The sequence below is a fragment of the Anopheles maculipalpis genome, chromosome 2RL (assembly GCF_943734695.1).
Source record: "Anopheles maculipalpis chromosome 2RL, idAnoMacuDA_375_x, whole genome shotgun sequence".
In the NCBI taxonomy this organism is placed as follows: domain Eukaryota; kingdom Metazoa; phylum Arthropoda; class Insecta; order Diptera; family Culicidae; genus Anopheles; species Anopheles maculipalpis.
In genome coordinates, this window is record NC_064871.1 from 37,831,762 (window position 1) to 37,851,835 (window position 20,074).

A 20,074-nucleotide genomic window follows, 5' to 3' on the forward strand; every position below is an offset into this window, starting at 1 on the left:
TTATTGCTACTGTTTTGTGTGTGTTGTTCTTCAATTAGTTTCTTTTCTAACACAAAAAGGGGTCGAAAGATCAAAGCAGATGCTGTCCTTACACAGTGCGTTTGTCCGTCACACGTCGTGGAAAATTCGGTTCTCATGCGAACCTAAACCGACCGGCGTTAGAGGGAAATGTGTTTCATTGAATAATATAGCCTTTGAAATGCACTGTACCGTAACAAAGGTGCACGTGAAGAGAGGAATGAGCCCTGTGCGCTCGTTTCGGTTGGCTCCCTTACCGGGCATTGGAGTTTTGTTTCAGTTAACTGATTCACAGGGTTAAGTTTTAAGAAAATGGGATATATTGCTCAGTTTTTGTTTCCTGTTTGATGTTAAAAATTCAATTATAATTCAACAAAACCATATTACTTCTTGCACAACATTATTACAATTGATGAACTATGCTCACGCATGCTAGCAAAAAAATATTAATAAAGGTAATTAATATGCATTGTTTGTGATGAAATTGATACACGTCGCTTTGAAGGCATAAAAACTAGCATTGTGCCAGGATTTCGTTACCTATCTCACACAGTTCTTGCAATGGAAATTCCAATAAGCACGTATCCATCAAAGCATTGCTATGAAACGTGATTGTAGTTAAAATATGCATTTCCGAATTCGAAAATTCGTACACTTACTTGCGATTGATTGAATGTAATGAAGTTAGACGATCTATTTCAGCAGAATAACCTACAGAATTATGACCAAAAAAGTTATCACAACTCACAAGAGCATTAATTAATTCGTTATTTTTTCAATTCAACCCATAAATGAATTGATCTGGATTCATATAAAAACCAATCGAAATGGTACTTGATGATTATTTTTATTTTATTTTATTTATTTATTAGAAGTATGATGGCTTGCACCGTATTGTCAACGCCGCATGTGATTACTGTGTATATAATTAACAGGGCGTTTCCTGCCCATTTTTTATGCCTTATCTCAGGCAAGCTCGGTTGTCGATGTGTGTTGAGTGTGAGGTTGATATCTTAGTCTATTTTGATTGTTGTTGGTAGATGTATCTGCTGTTGATCTGATAGTTTTCATGCGGCTATTGAGTTGATGAAGGTTGAGTGCCTCCAATTTGTCTATTGTGGCGTGTTGTGGCTATTTTATTGGTGACATTTGGATTTTCTTGCCCAGACTAAAACACTAAAACAAGGATAATTATTTCAACAGCACAAACATTGATTTTGTCTGTGTAACGTGTCCCCAGTTCGGCCCAGCAGTAATAGTTTAAGCTCGATCAGGTCAGAATCGAATTTAAAAATGAAAGGCAAGCTGTATCCCGTAGCAAAGGACCTCCTGTTGCTACAGGATCCGATACTCATGAGGCTGAGCCCGCCTAAGTGGTTACCACTGGTAACCACTGGCTTAAGGCGTTAACGATACTCACGAGACAAAAATGGATCCTTATGTCAACGCTGTATAGGCGAGAGAGTTCTTGGGTAATTACTAAATGATCATCTCAACCAGTAATTAGAGGCTCTGTTAGCAGATGGTCGAGATATCGTGTTAAGAAAAACAAAGCACCAATTAATGCATGAAAATTAGCAGCATTGCTAATGAAACAAGTTGTTTATCGTGTCTTATTCGCTCGTGATCTCGAAATCCACAAAATTCTTATTGAAATCATGCGAACATACGCAACTTTTAACGGAACAATGAAAAACTAGGTGGGGCTCTAACCTTTGCAATTCATTTAGTTTATTTACCTGTAGCGACAATCGAAACCAGGACTATAGATACAGATATTGTAAAATCTCAGTCCTGGCTGCCGGAGGCTCTAACCGCGATAGAGCCCAACTCGGAAGCAGAGTATCAGTTGACGACGACGATCTCGAGGTGGTAGAGGAGTTCTGCTACCTTGGTACGATCGTTACTTATTTATTTATTTATTTATTTATTTCAAACGAAATATCTGCCGCTAGGGCTACATATAAGTTACTTAATTGCTAAATAATTTAAAAATTAAACTAAACTAAATACGCATAGGCTAAAACGGACGACAATCGATAGGCTTCGGTCAAACTAGGCATTGCAGAAACAACAAACAGAAAGCAAAAAAAAAACAGAAAGGAAAAAAAAAAAAAACTACTACACGGATGGAAAGAACGAATCAATGAATTGTAGGAGGAGGCGTTGGAAAGACTGATGGGAAAGATGAAAATCAAATAGGTGTGAAGCATTGTTAAACGCCTGAAAACATTGAAGTAGAGGATCACTGGAACCATACATCGTCCGTCTCGAAGGGATAAACAAAAAATTCCGCTGCCGCAGCACACGAGATGGAGCGTACATATGAATTCTAGATAAGAGAGCAGGCGAGTCAATAACGTTTCTTAGCAAACCACTTATAAAAGATGCTTGAGAGAAAGCACGGCGATCGTGTAGCGACATTAAGCAAAGTAACCTGCAACGTGCAGGGTACGAAGGAAGGATATTTGACGATCTGCCTAAAAAGCGTTTCACTGCTAACCGCGTAAAATTACGCTGGACTTTTTCGACTCTAGTGCTCCAAGTCTGACTAGTCGGGCACCAAACAATGCTTGCGTATTCAAGAATAGGTCGAACCAAGCTGCAGTACAGAGCTTTGAGACAAAGTGGTTCCCGAACATCCTTAGACATCGTACAGATCATTCCTAAAACCTTGTTAGCTCGGCTGACAGTGTAATCGATGTGATCACTGAATGTTAATTTATCGTCTAGGAGAACCCCAAGGTCACGAACAACATTCACACGATTTAGAACCGCAGAATCAAACATGTAATTGAACATAATACAATTTGTAGAGCGAGAAAAAGATATACAGGAACATTTATCAATACTTAAGGAAAGAAAATTAGAGGAACACCAGGAGGAGAAACTGTCTAGGGAGGATTGTAAGGACGAGCACGAATCAAGATCGGTTATACGACAAAAAAAATTTATGTCATCCGCAAACATTAAGTGAGCCGATGAAGGAAGAACATAACTAACATCGTTAACAAACAGAAGAAAAAGAAGGGAACTCAGCACACTACCCTGGGGAACCCCAGACGAACAGTGAAACTCGAATGAAACACATGATTTAAACTTAACTCTGCTTACACGATCATGTAAGAACGACTGTAACCAAGCCAGTAAACCAGGAGAAAACCCCAGACGTTTCAGTTTGGCTAAAAGCAATGTATGTGGTATTTTGTCAAACGCAGCTTTAAAATCAGTGTATACTGCATCAAATTGGAAGCCTCTATCAATGCTGGTTAAAGCAGAGGAAACAAAATCAACCAGATTAGTGGAAGTGGAACGACCAGGCATGAAGCCATGCTGAGTGGGACTAATCCAAGAATTGACTTGACCCATCAGTTGGGTGCGTATTACCGATTCAAATACTTTACTAAAGGCAGACTGATTTGTAATACCACGATAATTATGGATGTCAGCTCGATCACCCTTTTTAAACAGGGGCCTTATCCATGTCATTTTCCAAGCGTTTGGAAAAGTACCTAAGGATAAAGATCGCTCAAAGAGAAGAGTAAGAGGATAGGCAAGAGACTCACGACAATAAAACAAGGCTGCAGCGGGAATACCATCAGGACCTGGGCCATACGATGGTTTAAGTTTTACTAAAGCACGTGAAACACAATCAACACTAATAGGGAAAGAATCGACAGGTAATATATTCTCAGGAATATAGGAAAGACTAGCTTCCAAGCATCGCGTGCCCGATAATGGTTTCTCAAAAACACTAGAGAAATGGTTGGCGAAAAGATTACAAATGTCAACTGGACACTCAGCTTGCATATCGCCTAGGTACATATTGCAAGGAAAGCCGTTGTTTTTTCTACTAGAATTTATGTAACGCCAAAACGACCGTGGATGCACGCGGAAACGAGATTGAAGTCTCAGAACATACGCTCTATGGCGATATCTGTTATGTGATCTATATGCAGCGGCAGCAATTTTAAATAATCTTCGAGAGAACGGTGTACGTCCAGCCCGGTACATGCGGGCAGCACGATTACGTTCACTCCTCAATAAGCGCAACATGCGGTCCGACCATGGGGGACGGTGAGGTGGCGTGTAGAGAGGGGAACAGGAGTTAAGTGAGGAAATGAGAACATCGTTGAACTGGGATACCGCATCATCGATTGACGCACAAGAAAACAAAAAAGACCAATCGATAAACGACAAGATTGACCCAAGCCTACCGTAATCCGCCTTCTTATAATCATACGCTAATTCTTCATTCTCATTACGCGCACTAACGGAAGACACTTCCTTCTTTGTTACTAAAAGAGCTAGCTCAAGTGGTGGATGATGAGAATCAACACTCACAAGTGGATTTACCGCCTCATTAACTAAACACCCAGTGCAATCAACCGAATGCAGCAAAATAAGATCAAGAAAACGATCGTTTACGTTCGCCACACCATTAAGTTGAAAAAACTCCATAATATTAAATAAGTCCATAAAATGGGCATGATTTAATAAGCTGTTTTTTGGAATGAAATGCTGAAACGGTAGCAAACTTCGGACAACAACGTAAGCAGCGAAATCCGAAGGCGCATTGTTCAGAGGAATCGTGCCTACTACAGACTCCACAAACTCCTGCGATTCAGAAGACTTCAACAACACACGAAATGTACGATATACTGCACCTTGATACGTCCAGTAGTCCTCTATGGGTACGAGTCCTGTGCTATGCTGACGGAGGAAGCCAATACACACGCAATTTTCGAACGGCGAGTGATAAGGACTATCCTTGTGCTGATATCAGCCGGTAGTCAACGCCGGTAGGATAGGATGGCTAGGGCCACGTGATAACGATACCAGACTCTTGTCCCATCAAGAAGGTGCTCGTCAGCGACCCGTTTGGCACGAGGCGTAGAGGAGCACAGCGATCTCGTTGGCTGGATCAAGCGGAGTTTACCCTGTCGGAGATCAGATGCAGCCGTGGATGGAGGACTGCAGCCCTAGATCGAGCTTAGATTGAGCAAGTCAAGAAGAAGAAGAAGAAGAAGAAGATAATAATCTCAGTTCTCACAGATACCTCCAGACATTTCGGAAGGATCACCATGTCACACAAAAAAAAAAACAAAATAGGAATAATCAGACAAAAAGCATGAACATCAGTTATCACCTCGTACGTGCATTACAGATATTACTTAATCACAGCCTCATTAATTCCTCTTGCTTTACCAAACGAGCAGCTAAATCCCGCCCAAAGCATTGTATCTCACCACGCTTAGAAGGCATACAATTCAGGTGCACGCCGATGAAAAGATTATCCGGATTTTAACTTGCTCAACAAGTTACATCGATTGCTGGTCCAGCATTTGAATAATTTTCATCCCAGCGCAATGCCGCTTCCTGTGTATACACCACGGAGCCATGTTTTGCGAACACAACCCACGCGCAAAACGGTCAGCAGAATGCTTGACTCGCACGGAACGGAATCATCTCTCTTTAATTATGGCATAAATTTGAATAAATTGTCCAGTGCGTACGAAATTGGGCCATCGGTTCGAAAAACCTTGTTTCGTGGTCCATTCCGCTGCCAACGGTCAAAACTTCGCATTACACACCGGGCCTTGATGCACGATGCTGTACGGATGGGATGAACCTCTGTGGTTGCAATAGGACGAAACTTCATTACCACTCTCGGGCAAAAGTTTCGGTGGGGAAACCAGCCCGAAAAAGATATATTACTTAAGTTAATTGTTGGCAAATTATTCTCGCAGCATTCGCTTTAATTCCCGTCGCCCGCTGCGTTTGGTTCAGAAGATGGTTTGACCTGAATGTGGCAGCGCTACGTGTGTTTCTGCTGCGTGTGCCTGCGAGGGTTTGAGCAAAATATTCATTAGTATACGATGTGGAGCTGTCGGTACGCTTAAGATCACATTTAGTACTTAAATTTACATTTTGTTTACGCCAAAACCTGCCGACAAAATCTGTTGCAAAGTGATGTCTAGATTTCAACACAACAGAGGAACCCACCGAGCCCCACCAGCTTACTTTTGGTCCTTTCCTCAATATCTCTCCTCACGACCGGGAGAAATGATTCTCCGTGCACGCTCGGTACGATGCGGGGAGAAACGACCGTAACCCATATGATGTTTTAAATATTTTAGCATCAGAATCTAGCGAAAATATGCAGACGGTGACCGAGCCCAGGGAAGCCGGGTTTGGGGCTGAAGAAATTTCACAGCACCACAACGCGCTGCTGTTGTTGTAAGCACAGGGACTCGATCGAGCCGTCCGTCCTACCCAGTCCGTTCATCACATTCGGAGCATTAATAATGTACACCTTTCGTTCCCATCGGAAGTAAATAGAAATATTTTAAGGCAGTACCTTCAGCACGTGGAGGCTTTCCTTACTACCTGCTACACCACAATCTTTGGTGTAGCGTTAATGTTTTTTTTTTGGTTCTGCCCCTCCAGACACGATCTGTGCCTTGTTGGGACGTAGTGGACGAAGAAAACTAGCAACAACAAAAATACACATCACAAAAGACAAATAAAAAAGATCGCTTCCGCTTGCCCGGGCGGGTGTGTATCCTTGAACTCAGGGGCATCCACTGCGTGTCCGCGTTCATCGTCCGTACCCTGCAGGCTTTGCCCATCGGATTGACTTTTGCCGGATAGAGCAAGCATCGATAGCTAGGGGATGAATAAATTACAGAAATTATTCTCCAACGAAACCTAACCGCTTCGGTAAAACCACCCGGAACACCGCACAGGCCAAGAAGAAAGAACGCGGAACAAAAAAGTTTTGAAAAGCGAAGAAACAGCGTAGCGAAAAGTTCATACCATCCTTTCGGGCGCCACGCATCCAGAGGCCTGGGTGTTGTAAGATGGCTTTGCGTAAGTCTATTTTTACCATCGCCGGATTTGCCGTTTTAGGATTTCATAAGCGTTTTCCCCGGCGTAGGTGGTATGCAAAATTGTCCACAAATTGCACCTCCCGTGTGACACCAATAGGGTTCCAAGATGGTTTCTGTACCATTGTGGCGAATGGGGCGAGTGTTTGAGTGCTGATAATGAGCGAGGGAATGGGGGAAAGCCAGAATTACATAATCAGAAAACGACAAACAGGCGGGCAAAATAGATAGAATCCGACAATCCGACTGTATTTGACTGTAAGCAAAAGAGCCAAACGTAATTATTATGTTTTTCCTGTGCGTGATGTTGACCAAATATTCATGCGACCATTTGGTCCTGCAGCCATTATATCGCTGGACTCAGCGGATTTAACAGACCGTAGCAAATAATCTATTTTAAGTTAGTGGAACAATTTTCCCTGTCCCGCATTGTCTGCCTGTTAAAGCTTGCCTTTGTGTGTGAGTGACTAAGCTCAAGTGAGATCTTTCACTCACGCTTGGCATCGCCTGGAGCATCTGAACGTTGTACCTGACCGCTAGCAGCGATCCTGATTTAATGTGAAGTCTATACATACTAATTAATCATAAATTAGAGGAAAATTGTCTTAAATGCTTGTTTCTCGCTGGCAACAGTCCGCAGTCTTTGAGTGCGTATGTTTGTCTGTAACTATATAATGGAAAGCTGTGGCCGTAGCAGCGAAGAAAGCGTACTTCTCGCGTGAAGGGAAACACGAGATTCGTGTATGGAAAGCGTGTACAAGCGGGAAATTTATGATGTGCTGCGCCAAGTTCAAAGCAGAAAGGGAATCATTCGCGTAGGCTAAGCGTAGGTACGCAATCTAGGCGCTAGGCTTTTATGAAAATTTATATTGATAACGATAATGATAACAGGCCTACACCTTCCGGGGAGGGGTCGTTCGTAAAGCTCTCGGTAGGCTCGATAGATTGAAGGGGGCTGATCGGTTCGAAACAGTGGGTGGGCAATTGTGTCTGTTAATGTGTACGCTATGGTTAATTGCTTAATTTGCGGATGAGTTATTGAAGCAATCGGTTCCATTCAGCAAAAAAGCTTGCAGCGATTTAGCTAATTTTAGTGAATACGTTTATTTTTAAATTATTTCCATCAAAGTCCCATTCAAAGGTTTTTCTTTTATGTGAACAAATAAAGGATAGCATTGTATTAAGCCATAAAAACGTGATTTTTTGTTGTTTTTTGCCTCTGGCAAAATCATGTTCATGTCAGCAAAAGACATTGTTGAAATGTTCTTAACCTTTGTTTTGTGAATAAGGGAATAACTAGATATACTATCAAAGCATTACATATGTATAGAACATGTGCCAACATGTACTTTCTTACTTTTGTTTGAAGGAAAATGTTCAGCTCTATCGACTTGATAACTCAGCTATGAGCAAAATCAACATGCAGGTAAACCAGGCCTGACGGCCAGTACTCTACCACCATTATCAAGTGGTAGTAATTACATCGGTAGGCAATCAATTGTTTCACCCTTCACCCATCGACTACCGCCGCACAGGACGACACCTCAGGTCATTTCGCTTCCGTTACCGACAGATTCGCAGCCTTTCATCGTAATTACAAATCGTGCAGATGGAGCCAGCCCAGCCGACAGGCAAGGATGGTAACAGGAAATCACGTTTTCAAGATTAATCACTCGGCGAGCTGGAGGCTGGTCGGAAGATGGGAAGTTCGGAAAATTCCAGCATGCGAGATGGAATGTCGCACAGTAGAGTAGACTCGCATACAGGATCAGGGCATGTTTATACTTAACAACAATTAGCTATTCTGCAGCAAGATAAACATTGTTACTTGGCCAACGATGATGACAATGATGGCCACGGTGACCGCCGCTTCCGTAAAACCGTACAGTGTCAAGGGGAATGTTGCTGTCCTTCAAGCAGACCAAGTTGACTGTACCATTCCTTGCTGGTGGTTGTGGTTTGCCGTTGCGGTAAGCCACGCCAGTGTTATCTGACCAGAACACAATGCGTGGTAACGGTGTACGGTGGCGTGAAATGGAATCACGTCCCCTCTTCCTCTCCCGCTCATTCCCGAAGCGAGTTATCATCCGGAAGGAAAAAGGCACCACACAACGATAATACTGATGGACAGGCTCGTTCTTCGCCAGAGTACAAGGACCAAGACACTAGTCAACACAACCAAACCCGCGCGAGCTCCAACCGACCGTCCGTCGACGCTGTTGAATATTTAATCAAATAGATCATTTTCCGGGCTATCCGTTACTGGGAAGCGCGCGCTTCCGCAATGCTGCCGAATGCTGACCTGTGTTGACCGTAGCATTGATGAAATTAGTGTGTGTGTGTGTGTGATGGCAAGGATAGCGAAGAGGGGAGGAATGCTGATTAAAAGAATAACAAACACAATTCCCCACCAGCGGTCGACGGTTCGATAGAAATGTAAAATTGACGATATTTACGTATTTGTCTGGTGAAATCGAATTTCGGGTCTGGTTTTGCGTGGCGTATATTACGATAAATATTTGTTTCCTACAGAATCATGCTGCCAGTGTGTAATATAAAGTTCGTCTCGCTATACTAAGTTCCAGGCCCCCAGCCAGGGAACGCCCCGGCCTCCACCGGGTTGTATCCTTCGCTCGGGATGAACATGCCGTTCTATGTTTTCTCGGGAGCATACACAGCAAACGTATGCAGGAAGCGAAATTCGCTCATGGCCACTCCATGGCACCATGCCCATTGGTGGTATTGTTGTTCCTGTTGCTGCTGTTGGAGGGGTACCTTTGGGAAACGGATTCCATTTGGCATGTGGCGAAGGTACGGTTGTTCGTGCACATTCGGGAAAACCTATCCCCGTGTACATGTTCACGGATGATTGGATGTAATTGAAAGTGGAGAAAACTTTGCCCGACCGCTGTCATGGCTTGTCCGGCGTTGAAACCGGCGTAAAATAATTAGCATCCGAATTTGTGTACACTGTTCGGTGTTAGGCATGATTTTAATAAGCACAACATGGACAGAGATTTTTGCGCCGCCGCCACTGTTGTATATTTTACTCCACCATAGTTGTTTTACAACACCTCCATTAACATGTTCATTTACTTGTGTTTGTGTGTTCTTTCTGCTTCTTTTTCTTCTTTAGAATAGTGCGGTCTTGTAACATGAGCTTATCTTTTCCCGCACCAAAGTGAAGTGCTATCTTCATCTGTCAATGCTAATTGAATGGGGGTACCTGGTAAAAAATAATTAAGTGAAAATCATCGCTCTTTAATGGGTTTCCCGCACTTTAATGCTTCACCACAGTATCTCCCCCCTTGATATTCCGATTTGTCGATGGGTACAGGAAATGGGTGAAGCAAGAGATGGGCAAGGACAACAAAAAGGAAGAAATAAAAAACACACTCGAAAAAGAAAGTCCCGGCATCATCTAATCCTTAGCCATAAGCCGAAAAGTAAGCGCTGTTTTTCATTGCTGTTTCTTTTGTCCCATTTCCGCCCATTTGGTGTCTGTATCTGTGTCTTTCAGGCATTTTTTTTTTTTTTTTGGCAAAGGTCGCATACACAAAACAAGGCGCGTTTGCTCTCGAAACGTTGCTGAGCAACCGAAAATTGCTGTGAACAGTACACAGCTGCTATACACAGTGCTTCGAGCAGCTGTAGTAAACAGTCAGGCTCCCCTTTTTTCGAGCAGTCCGGTGCTCCTGTTTGCTGTTGTAAGCTAGCTCTCTGCGCTCTTTCTCACGCGCTCTCGTTCTCTTGAATTTTCCAGGTGGAACGGAGGCAGTGCGTCAGTTGTGCGCTCACGACATCGAGCTTCCGGTGACGGAGTCCAGTTTTGTTCCGTTCAGTACCGTGTTATCCTTGACCGCGTTCGCGTTTGCGAGGGAGTAAACCGTGCCTCTCGTTTAAAGGAAGCATCTGGCCAGTCTGGTGGGTGTTATTGGATTGGCACGGTGGCAGAACACACCGCCCCATTGCTTTGTGCGCTTCGTCATGCGTTCTCAACGATCACGTGTGACGCACCGGTTCTAGTGTGTGTGTGTGTGCGTGCGTGAAGATGTCTGCCATCGTCTGTTTTTCTGCTGGTCCTTGTTGATATCGTTTTGCAACTCCCAAAACGCACGGTGTATGTGTGCGTGTGTGTAGGAAGGCGGAAGTATAAATAAAAAGAAAATGTTGCAATAAAATGTGACAGCTCTCACTTTCGCTGATGCCATCAGAAAAACGTACCAATGTCAACAGTCAGCGGCAATGTACCGTGTCACCGGTCGCTGAGGCCAGACAAATCGACGACTCGCAGCTTTCGGTGTGGAACCGCTGGCCATGCCTACCGTGCTGCCAACCGCTGTCCCCGCCTCGTCCTGTTTCGCCGTGTGAGAGGTTTCGGGTGGAAAAACAAGTGTCAAGATCCGTTGTGTAAACAAAGGCATTCGCACGGCGTAGCATTGTTTTGAGTGGTGTCAGTTAAATAGAGTGTACGGAAGTGACGGAAATTAGCACGCCCAAGCATTACGCAAAGTAAAAAAAAGCAGTTTATCTTTCTGGTGTCGATAAAACGATGGTGAAAACAAAATTTGAAGAAAAAACCCAAAATATTACCGTGATATACGCAGAGTGAAGTGCAAAAGAGCAAAAGTGTGCGTCTGTGTGTGATAGTTTCCAACCGAAATGAGCTTATATGGTGCAATAAATAAAAAAAGTAATTAAAAAGTGTACCCACTAGAGTGCACTTTAGTGAAATAATTCCAATAACCATCCTATTGTGGTAGTGAAATTGTTACGAGTGGCAAATTGTTCCCTACCATAGTGTGTGCTGTGTCCAATGCCGTACTACGTTCCAGGCATTGGCATGGAGAGCATTTTGAAGCTGTATTTTCATTTCACCCGCCAGTACGCTGCTGCGTGCGCCTAGTACGCCTTCCGTAAAGGCGTATCACCCTGCCCGGGCCAATAGCGGATCAGAACGGGGGTTCGAATTAGCATAATAATTCAACTTCAGCTACTGTCGCAACGGTGTGCGGTACGCAGCGGAACCGGAACCGAGGAAATATTCATCCGAAAAGGAGGTTTTAGGTGTGCGGTGTATGAAATATCGGTCACATTACCGCTAATGTTGCTGCCTGATCCTTGGGACCGCACCGAACCCTACCGTAGTGTCGCACGGGCTGGTCAGGGTTCGCCTAGGAGGCGTTGGTGCACAAGTACGGTGCGATAGTGGCGAAGAACGGATTTCTTTCACTTGGATGCCAACAGACAGCACCAGCAGCAAGTACTGTACTGGTTCAACAGCACGGTCATCGGTTCCGTAACCATGAGGTATTCCATCGCTGCGAAGTGGAAATTTATCGTCTGTGGATTAATTTTGGCAGCATCCTTCATTACCGGTTCCGGCACGAGTAGAGTTTTTGGTAAGATTGTTTTGTGTGTTCCCAATCGGTGGACGGTGACGTCAGCGGCGAAGGAACGATTCTTTAAGCGGGCAGCCAGAATAGAAATATTCGAGTAGAGTTGCAAACGACAGAACGACGAGCTGACAGTTGATGAAGTCTTTGCCGACAAAATGACGAGCTGCTTAAAAAAGCTATTCTCGATACTTTAGTTGCAATTTGTTGCTTCGCACCAAACCTCAAACCAAGTGCTACGAATGTGTTTCAATGTGGCACTACTGCGTCGCTTAAAGCACAATCTGGCGAAGATTTTCGGTTTATGCAGCAAGAGTAGCAGCAGTAGCGGCAGCAGCAAATGAAATGCTACAACAATTCCCCGATGCGATAAAACACACTCCACTGGGAGGGAATCGAGAATCAAGAGCACATGGATGGTTGCCGGATCCACCGTAGCCGTTACCTAGAAGCACTTCAGGTCGGTACACGTTGGAAGCAGGGAACCTGCCCTTGCTTGCCGAAACCTTTCTCCATCTTCCGTTTGTCTTTATTGGATTTTTATTAAACGTTCTCCTTAAACTTTGAAGCATCTTTCTAACGTTATTACGTGCATCATATCTTGAAAGGGATAGGCATTCGATGCTCTGGGTTTTGATGATGTGTATGTCGATGCTACTTATTTCTGTGCGTCCTCCACATCTGCCCCTCCCAGTTACTGGCCGTACCCCGTTAACCTTCGGGCCTTGCGCAGCTTAGTGTAACGAAGTATTGGATGGATAACGAGCCGGTTGTAGCAAAACAAGAGTGAGCTCCTCACAGGTGAAGTATCCTTTTGGTCGGTGAAGCTTGACACAGGTAGTGTTTGATCCGATCGTATCGCGTCCGCGCTAAGGGATGCCATCAGTTTTATCGATTGTTCATTATCGACGCTGTTACTGTTTGGCGTGGTAATTTAAACGGATAAACGTTCAAACCGATAGAGCTCCAATCCAATGCTTTTTTCCATACAATTTTTTCTCAATTTCAATCGTTTCAGTCGAAATTTAATAACATTTTGACAATTTTCTTGGTACAATGACATTTTCATAACTTGTGAGAATGCGTGAAATCTTGGCTCGCTTATTTCTGTTATTTTGAATACCTGAAAAGCACTCTAGAGATGGCGTACGATTCTTGAATGGCTAAATATAATGTTCAATTATTTATCAAAAGTTCTCAAAACCGAGAGATCGGTATTGTGACTGTTAAATTGGCGATTCGTTCCCTTCCTAGTTTGGACGTTTCACTGTCCATTTGGCCATGATAGTTAGGTATACAAGGATAGCATGCTTTGCCAACTTGGTTATAATAATTTAGATCTTTAAGACGAAAGTCACACATCTGCTGTATCTAAGATTAACAACAATAGAGCCTACAGGTAAACTTACCACTATTTTCAGAAGAATTAGGAAATAGTGGCGAATAATTAGGACACACATAGTATGAAACGAAATCTTCAATCGTAGGTTTTCCAATGTTTTGGCCATTGCTAATCATAATCTACAGTTCGTTTTCTATCTCGCCCGTCTTATGTATTTCATCATTTACTTACTCCAGTGGAATTATCCCTTTACTCCACATGTCCTTCGACAAAACACTTAGTCATTAGTCAATTACTAGAAATAAACAATATGCGAAACTGCAACGCCCGAAGGTTGTTTGTCGTGGGACTCCTGGACAACCGTATTAACTCACCGGGACAACTGTATAGCCTCTTAGCCTATACATTCCACCGAGATCGCTTCGCGCCAGATCGATGCTTGACTTAGAGGATCGCCGTACTCGACTAGGCGCCTCTGATCCGTTTTTATGCATATGCCATGAATTTAACGCCGTCACCAAGCGGACTTGTCATGCTCCAAATTTTTAAACTACATTCCTGATGTATAGTTGGTCACACATTTATCTGCGTTATTCTATTTCGTCCGCGTTTAAATTCATATACTGTGCACTTGTTTTGATATTTCGCTGTAAGAGGGCCTCACGCGGTCCGTTGAATTTAAATAAAAATAAACAAATAAATAAACATACCTAGTACAGAGGCTACAAAGAGTTAGATTAATCCATAATATTCATGGACATAGAAAAAATCATACATAATAAGAGAGAAGTATTTTTATACGTTGTTTGTTGGTGACTTCCATTATGTATAATATTTGTAGTTTCAGAACTACCTTCATCGGCAAATTTATTTTTGTGTTTGAATTTTTTTTTTCTCTCAACAACGTTTTTGACATATGAGGAGTACTCAGAAATTTGAGAAAATTAATAATCAGCAATTTTTCAATTCTTTGAAGATGCTTATTCATCATCAATTCAACCGTATTGTTGTTGATATGTTGATGTTGATCCAATAGCATCCGACAGATAATCAATTGGCAGTAACATTCGTATTTCTTTCATTTTCAAAGTATAACTAAAAGTAAGAAAAGATTCTTTCGCTTTGATTTCGCATTGATTATCGATCCTATAATACAGTTAGTTCTGTTTTAATATTATTGTTAAATTCTCTTCATTATAGATTAATTAGCGTTTAGAGCCGTAAACTGAAAGATAATTCTGCTTAGATAGAACTTGCCTGAAGAGATAGAACCTAATTGTTTACGCTTCTACTGTTCAATTTGGGCAGCAAAAAACCTAAACCGCAAGGATGATTTAAAAATTCAATAACCCATATCAAACACGCAACATATTAAAAGCATATGATATATGTTGCCAAATGTGGCTTTTTGTGTTTGTCTAAAGCCATGACAATGTAATCAAAAGAAAGGTATGGCCGTACGCTAGAAACCCTTCCGTACAACAAAGGTTAATCCATGCTGAGCTCAATATTTCCCCCAACAAGCATACATTTCATTCCTGCTGGCGCGTAGCGATTGGCGTGGGTTCGCTTTCCATCGGTCTAATATTTCAATATTAGTCAAATATAATCGATTGACTCGCGAGGTTTCGAGAGCAAAATCAATTGGAAGCTAAACCTCCGGTCGCCGTAAGTGTGTTGTTCGGTGTGCTCAGGGCAGCTACTCCACACGCTTCACCCCCTTTGTTTCGCAACACACAAACACATAAAACGAGTTTACGCAAAAGATGAAACACATCATCAAATTTCCAACATGCAGACGGCAGAGTCTGGCATGACAACAGCACCATTTTCGTCCCCGGTGGGAGGAACGATACATCCTTGTCAATATTAGCAATTTAAATACACATCGCCCCAAACGCTTCGATTCCACACGGTCCCCGATGCTCCTCGGGCCGCAGCACGCAGCGAAACGCAAACGATCCGCCACCAAATACGAGTGGGAGTTTTGGGGCCACTTTTCGTGTACTAAAATGTACTGGCAGGGAAAAAAGGGAAAGCAAAATAAAAGGAGCACATTCAATACAACCCCTTCGACCATCGGGGCAGCTTCTACTCCTAAATTTCCCCCCTGTTAAAACCTTCGTTTACTTGGCACTTCCCTTAAGGTCCCTCCCACCAGTTGAAAACCCCGCCCGGGTGGGAAAGTTTATTCCGGACATTTAAACGAGCTTTTCAAACCATCCGTCCGAAATCGGCACCAGCAGCGGCAGGGCAGCCGCTGTATCTCGGTGAAGTGTTTCGACAATTTATTCGACGATACATTACAAATGATTGATTTCGGGACCAGTACAACAAGGACGACCGTGTTTGGGGGTTTCTTCTTTTTCTGCTTCGTGCCATGGTGAAGATGGTGGGGATCGGGCCATGTTTGGCCGTGCGCAAGCGAGGCGGAAAAAAACCCCATTTTCATTTCCTTTGCTTCGTGCCAGCTTTCTTGCGGGCAAAACCCCCTACTTTTGCGTGGGTGGAAGGGCCGCTTGCTGGGCAAACAAATCACAACTGAATTAGGATGAATGGTGAAGTATTTGGTTGAATTATGGTTCACAATTTCGGGACGCATCGTCTACAGTTTGGTGTCGTCCCAAGGTTTTGAGGGTTGAAATGAGCGTCTACCGACAATCGTTTCAATCATCAACCCTTACGAAAAGAAGTGGAGGTACGATGGGTTCTTAGTTTCATTCTCGGCTGGAATGGAATATAATTAATGTACCGCTTTTTGTTTATGCCATTTTTAAGGGAGGTGAAACATTTTCTGATGAAAACGATTCAATGATCTCGTTTCATTGTTACGAAAGGGATCATTTTTCTTTTCGAAAATTGTTCATAACTTGTGAGTTCATTTCTCAAATATGCAAGTGTTGCTGGTCGGCAGAAATGTGTGAAGTTTATATTCTTCTTCTTGGCTGAACGACCTGCTAGGTCACGCCAGCCATCAAATGGAATACTAGACTTGCTGATATCACCTAGAGTTTGATAGACTTTGCTTCACTACGAGGAAAAGGATGGGACTTGAACATCGGCTCTACCATCGGACCGACATGTTTATAAAATCTTGAAAAAAATATAATTAATTGCAAAAATTATCTGCTTACACTTCACGAAAATGACATCATTAGTAGCCAACAACAGTGGGCAGAATAACTTCAATGGTAAAAAAGCATTGAAGTGTGCCAAATGCAGTAAAGGATGTAAGCTACCATCATTTACATATTTTCCAGTAAATTTGTGCATCGATGTATCCGGTTTCCGGGATCCTTCCACATGTACACAGCTGACAAAGTTTCTTCCTCTGGCAGGAAGGAACCACTTGCAGTTTAATTATTGTCCCACTAAACGAGTACAATAACAACTAAAGTAACCTTTTATTGTAGACCAGTAAGTACGTAGCATTAAAGCATTTCATTACCATCAATCGGATGTATCCGATTCTTCCATCTTTCGCCACATAATTGACAAATGGCTTACGACACGAATCTGGGACGCTCATTTGCACCTTCTTAATAATCCAATTAATTTAACCCGAGGTCCTTCGGCAAACAAGATTATCCTTAAACCGAAACGATCCCGACTCCATCCCTCGTGCCGTTTCCCAGTATTCCTGCTGCCCTTATGATTTGGTAATTTGATTCTAGAGAATTTTCCATTCAGCACGGCAACGGAAGACGCAGGAAGCAAGTGGACGAACAAGTAAGTCTGTGACCCGTGTTCGGCGAACGGGCTCTGCACCCCAAGCTAGCCATTTGCTCCCACTTCGGAATGGCTACAAAATGGTACCAGCGTGCTTGTACTCTCGCTCGCCGACGTCGCCATCGTCGTCACATTGTCTCCGGCATCCAATCAGGGTGGACGAAATATTTATAATCCTACAACCGATTGATACCGACCCGTCCGACGAAACTGGAGGAGCTTTGCAACGATGTGTTTTCTTCGATCACTGTGTGAAACGAAAGGTTAGCAATAGTAGTAGGTTTACTTTTCTATTTTTTGCCCGGGTACGTCATGTCGTGTGTCATTCCAGTTTGATAAAATGTCACAGCCGGTTCGGTGCGGATTCTGCATTCGACAGGTCTTGGTTCTGCAACGTCAAGCACCCGGTACCAGTCGTTGGCCCACGTAAGCCTTGCCGCTGCTAGCGGTGGCATTCAGTTGATTTTATTTTTTGCTTCATACGAACGCGAAGAAAACGAACTAAGAACAGTTGTCTGCTCCAGACGCGCTCTGAGCTACTGCTTTCGAGATCGAACGTCTTAGTTTTGCCGTTCTTTACGAACTCTCGAGGGTTTGCGGATGTATGTATGTGCGCGTTTGTGTGCATGTGTCTATATATATATATATTTCCCAGTGAGAAGATTCGTAAAAACTGATAACACTGCGCCGTGGCGAAAGGAGAAAGTTTTGCCCCTGAAAGAAATACCGAATCCCGCACAACCATCGGCCGCGCGAATGTGTCGCCTGCTGCTCCAGTACTTGCTGATCGAAGAAATCTGTGTTCTGTGTTCGCATCTTTCGCGTTCTACCGCGGGTACCCGGTAAACGACGGCCACCGTAAGCCAGGTCAGAACAAAGAAGCACTCGCTACCGTTGCGTGTTAAGGGGGAGGTATATCGGCGAGAACATGGGGCAAGTTCCGATGGGAGATCAGAAAAGATAAGTTTCACTTCAAACAAGTTTTGCGAGCAACTCAATCAACCGGTTAAACGAAACCTTTCCACTTCAGACGCAGCCGAGCCGAAAAGGCAGTGACGCTTCTTGAGCCGGGGGTTTTTTTTTCTCCTGATTCTCCAATGTGCGTTCTTTGCGCGAGGTGAAGTCAGCTGTGAGCAAAAAGCTGTTTTCGAATGACTAAGCATTCGCGTAAAGCACTGCGTGTGTATGTTGTTGGGCGTGTTATTGAAGCTTATCCCGAAACTTGTCCCGCTTTGGCATGCCCAGGGTGTGTACCACCCACAAGCTCAAGCAGTAGTTGCTGCTGTTGCTGCTGCTGTAGGAGAAGTTGTGCAGATCGCTTCTGAAACCGGGGCTGGTGAGGTTCGTTTTATCAAACAATTATCTGATCCACTTCCTAATCGTAGTGCGGAGTGTGTTCAAACTTTGGCTGTCTTTGCTGTCTGCACTGATTTAGTGTTAGGATTTAGTTTGGTGGGATGTGTTGTTTTTCTTCTTTCCTATTTTTGGAAGCGTTGTATGCACTCGATCAGACATGGGCAAAATTTGTGAAACGATGGGTAGTTTGTATGGCGATTGGTTACGTGAAAAGATTGCTGAAATAATGTAACCATGTTGGGCGAAGTTTGAACTCGTTATGATAATGTTAAGCATGGTTATGTTGTACAAAAAACCGGTCGATTTTTTTTGGAAACAAAAGTTTCACGTAGCTTTTTTTAAGCGTATCATATTCTACATTGGGTTTAATTTTTCAAAATGAATCCTTCTTTTTTCTGGGCTTTACGACCTATCGATACACGCCGGCCATAAAATGGCTTGTCAGGCTTATTGATATCACATAGTTGAATAATCTGTCCTCACTACGGGAGAATGATCTGGTTGAAATTCTTTTTCAACATTTTTTTATGCTAAAATATAAATAAACTACAAAATTTGTAACTAAAAAAATTTGTCTCCTTATTGTATAAAGGACTTTAACTGTGACTTAGGACTTTGGCGCTAAAGTATTAAATCTATAATTGGTAATTCCCGCTCAAAAAAAAAAAATACTCCCCAAATTACAAAGAAAAACACAAACATACCCGGTTGTATTTAGATATGATGTCAAAACGCGTAAGTAGCTCAAAAACGAAACTCACTATTAAAGCACTCAAAACAGTTTTAAAATTTACTAACATCCAGTCCAGTGGTGTAGGTGACAGCGGCGCAGGTTTTCAAACGGCAGGACCGGGGTTCAAATTTCATCCGGACCGTCCCCCTCTAGTGTGAGGACTGACTATCCAACTACGTGGTCTAGGCAAGTCATTCCAAACCAAGCCAATCCAAGAAGAAGATTTCCTACTGTTTCAAAACCGTAAAACAACTATAGAATACAAATTGTATTTAGTAAAAGTTTCTTAAAAATGATCCATTCATATCCGAGTTGAATAAACGCCTACGCATAACGTTACAAAAAAGTGCAAACCCTACAATTGATTGTTTTCGTACCACGTAACACTTTGAGAAAAATTCCAAACAACTGACATTGATTCGTTTTCTTCAATTCCGCTTATAAGACTGCCTATAAATCAAAGTGAAAGTTTCATTCCATCACACGTGAAGTCATATGCTTGGTGAAAGGGTTTCCTCCAGATGAGATAAGTTTTTATTCGTTCAGGTTTTTTCACACAAAAAATGGTAGCAACATAAAACCGATACGGTAGCGCATCGCCTTTTTTTTG

General features: G+C 43.0%; 2 protein-coding genes across 2 annotated transcripts in view; one reads left to right on the plus strand and one right to left on the minus strand.

The window, feature by feature from the left end:
• LOC126567112 (synaptic vesicle glycoprotein 2B-like) overlaps positions 1 to 20,074 on the minus strand; it is a 167,565-nt gene that overhangs the window by 58,744 nt on the left and 88,747 nt on the right. The gene's annotated exons all lie outside the window — the stretch shown is intronic.
• Positions 12,168 to 20,074, plus strand: part of LOC126556747 (tyrosine-protein phosphatase 99A) — a 39,407-nt gene continuing 31,500 nt past the window's right edge. The window contains exon 1 of the mRNA XM_050212217.1: positions 12,168 to 12,310. Within this exon, the coding sequence (XP_050068174.1) occupies positions 12,214 to 12,310 (97 nt within the window). The 5' untranslated portion in view covers positions 12,168 to 12,213. The remainder of the gene's footprint in view (positions 12,311 to 20,074) is intronic.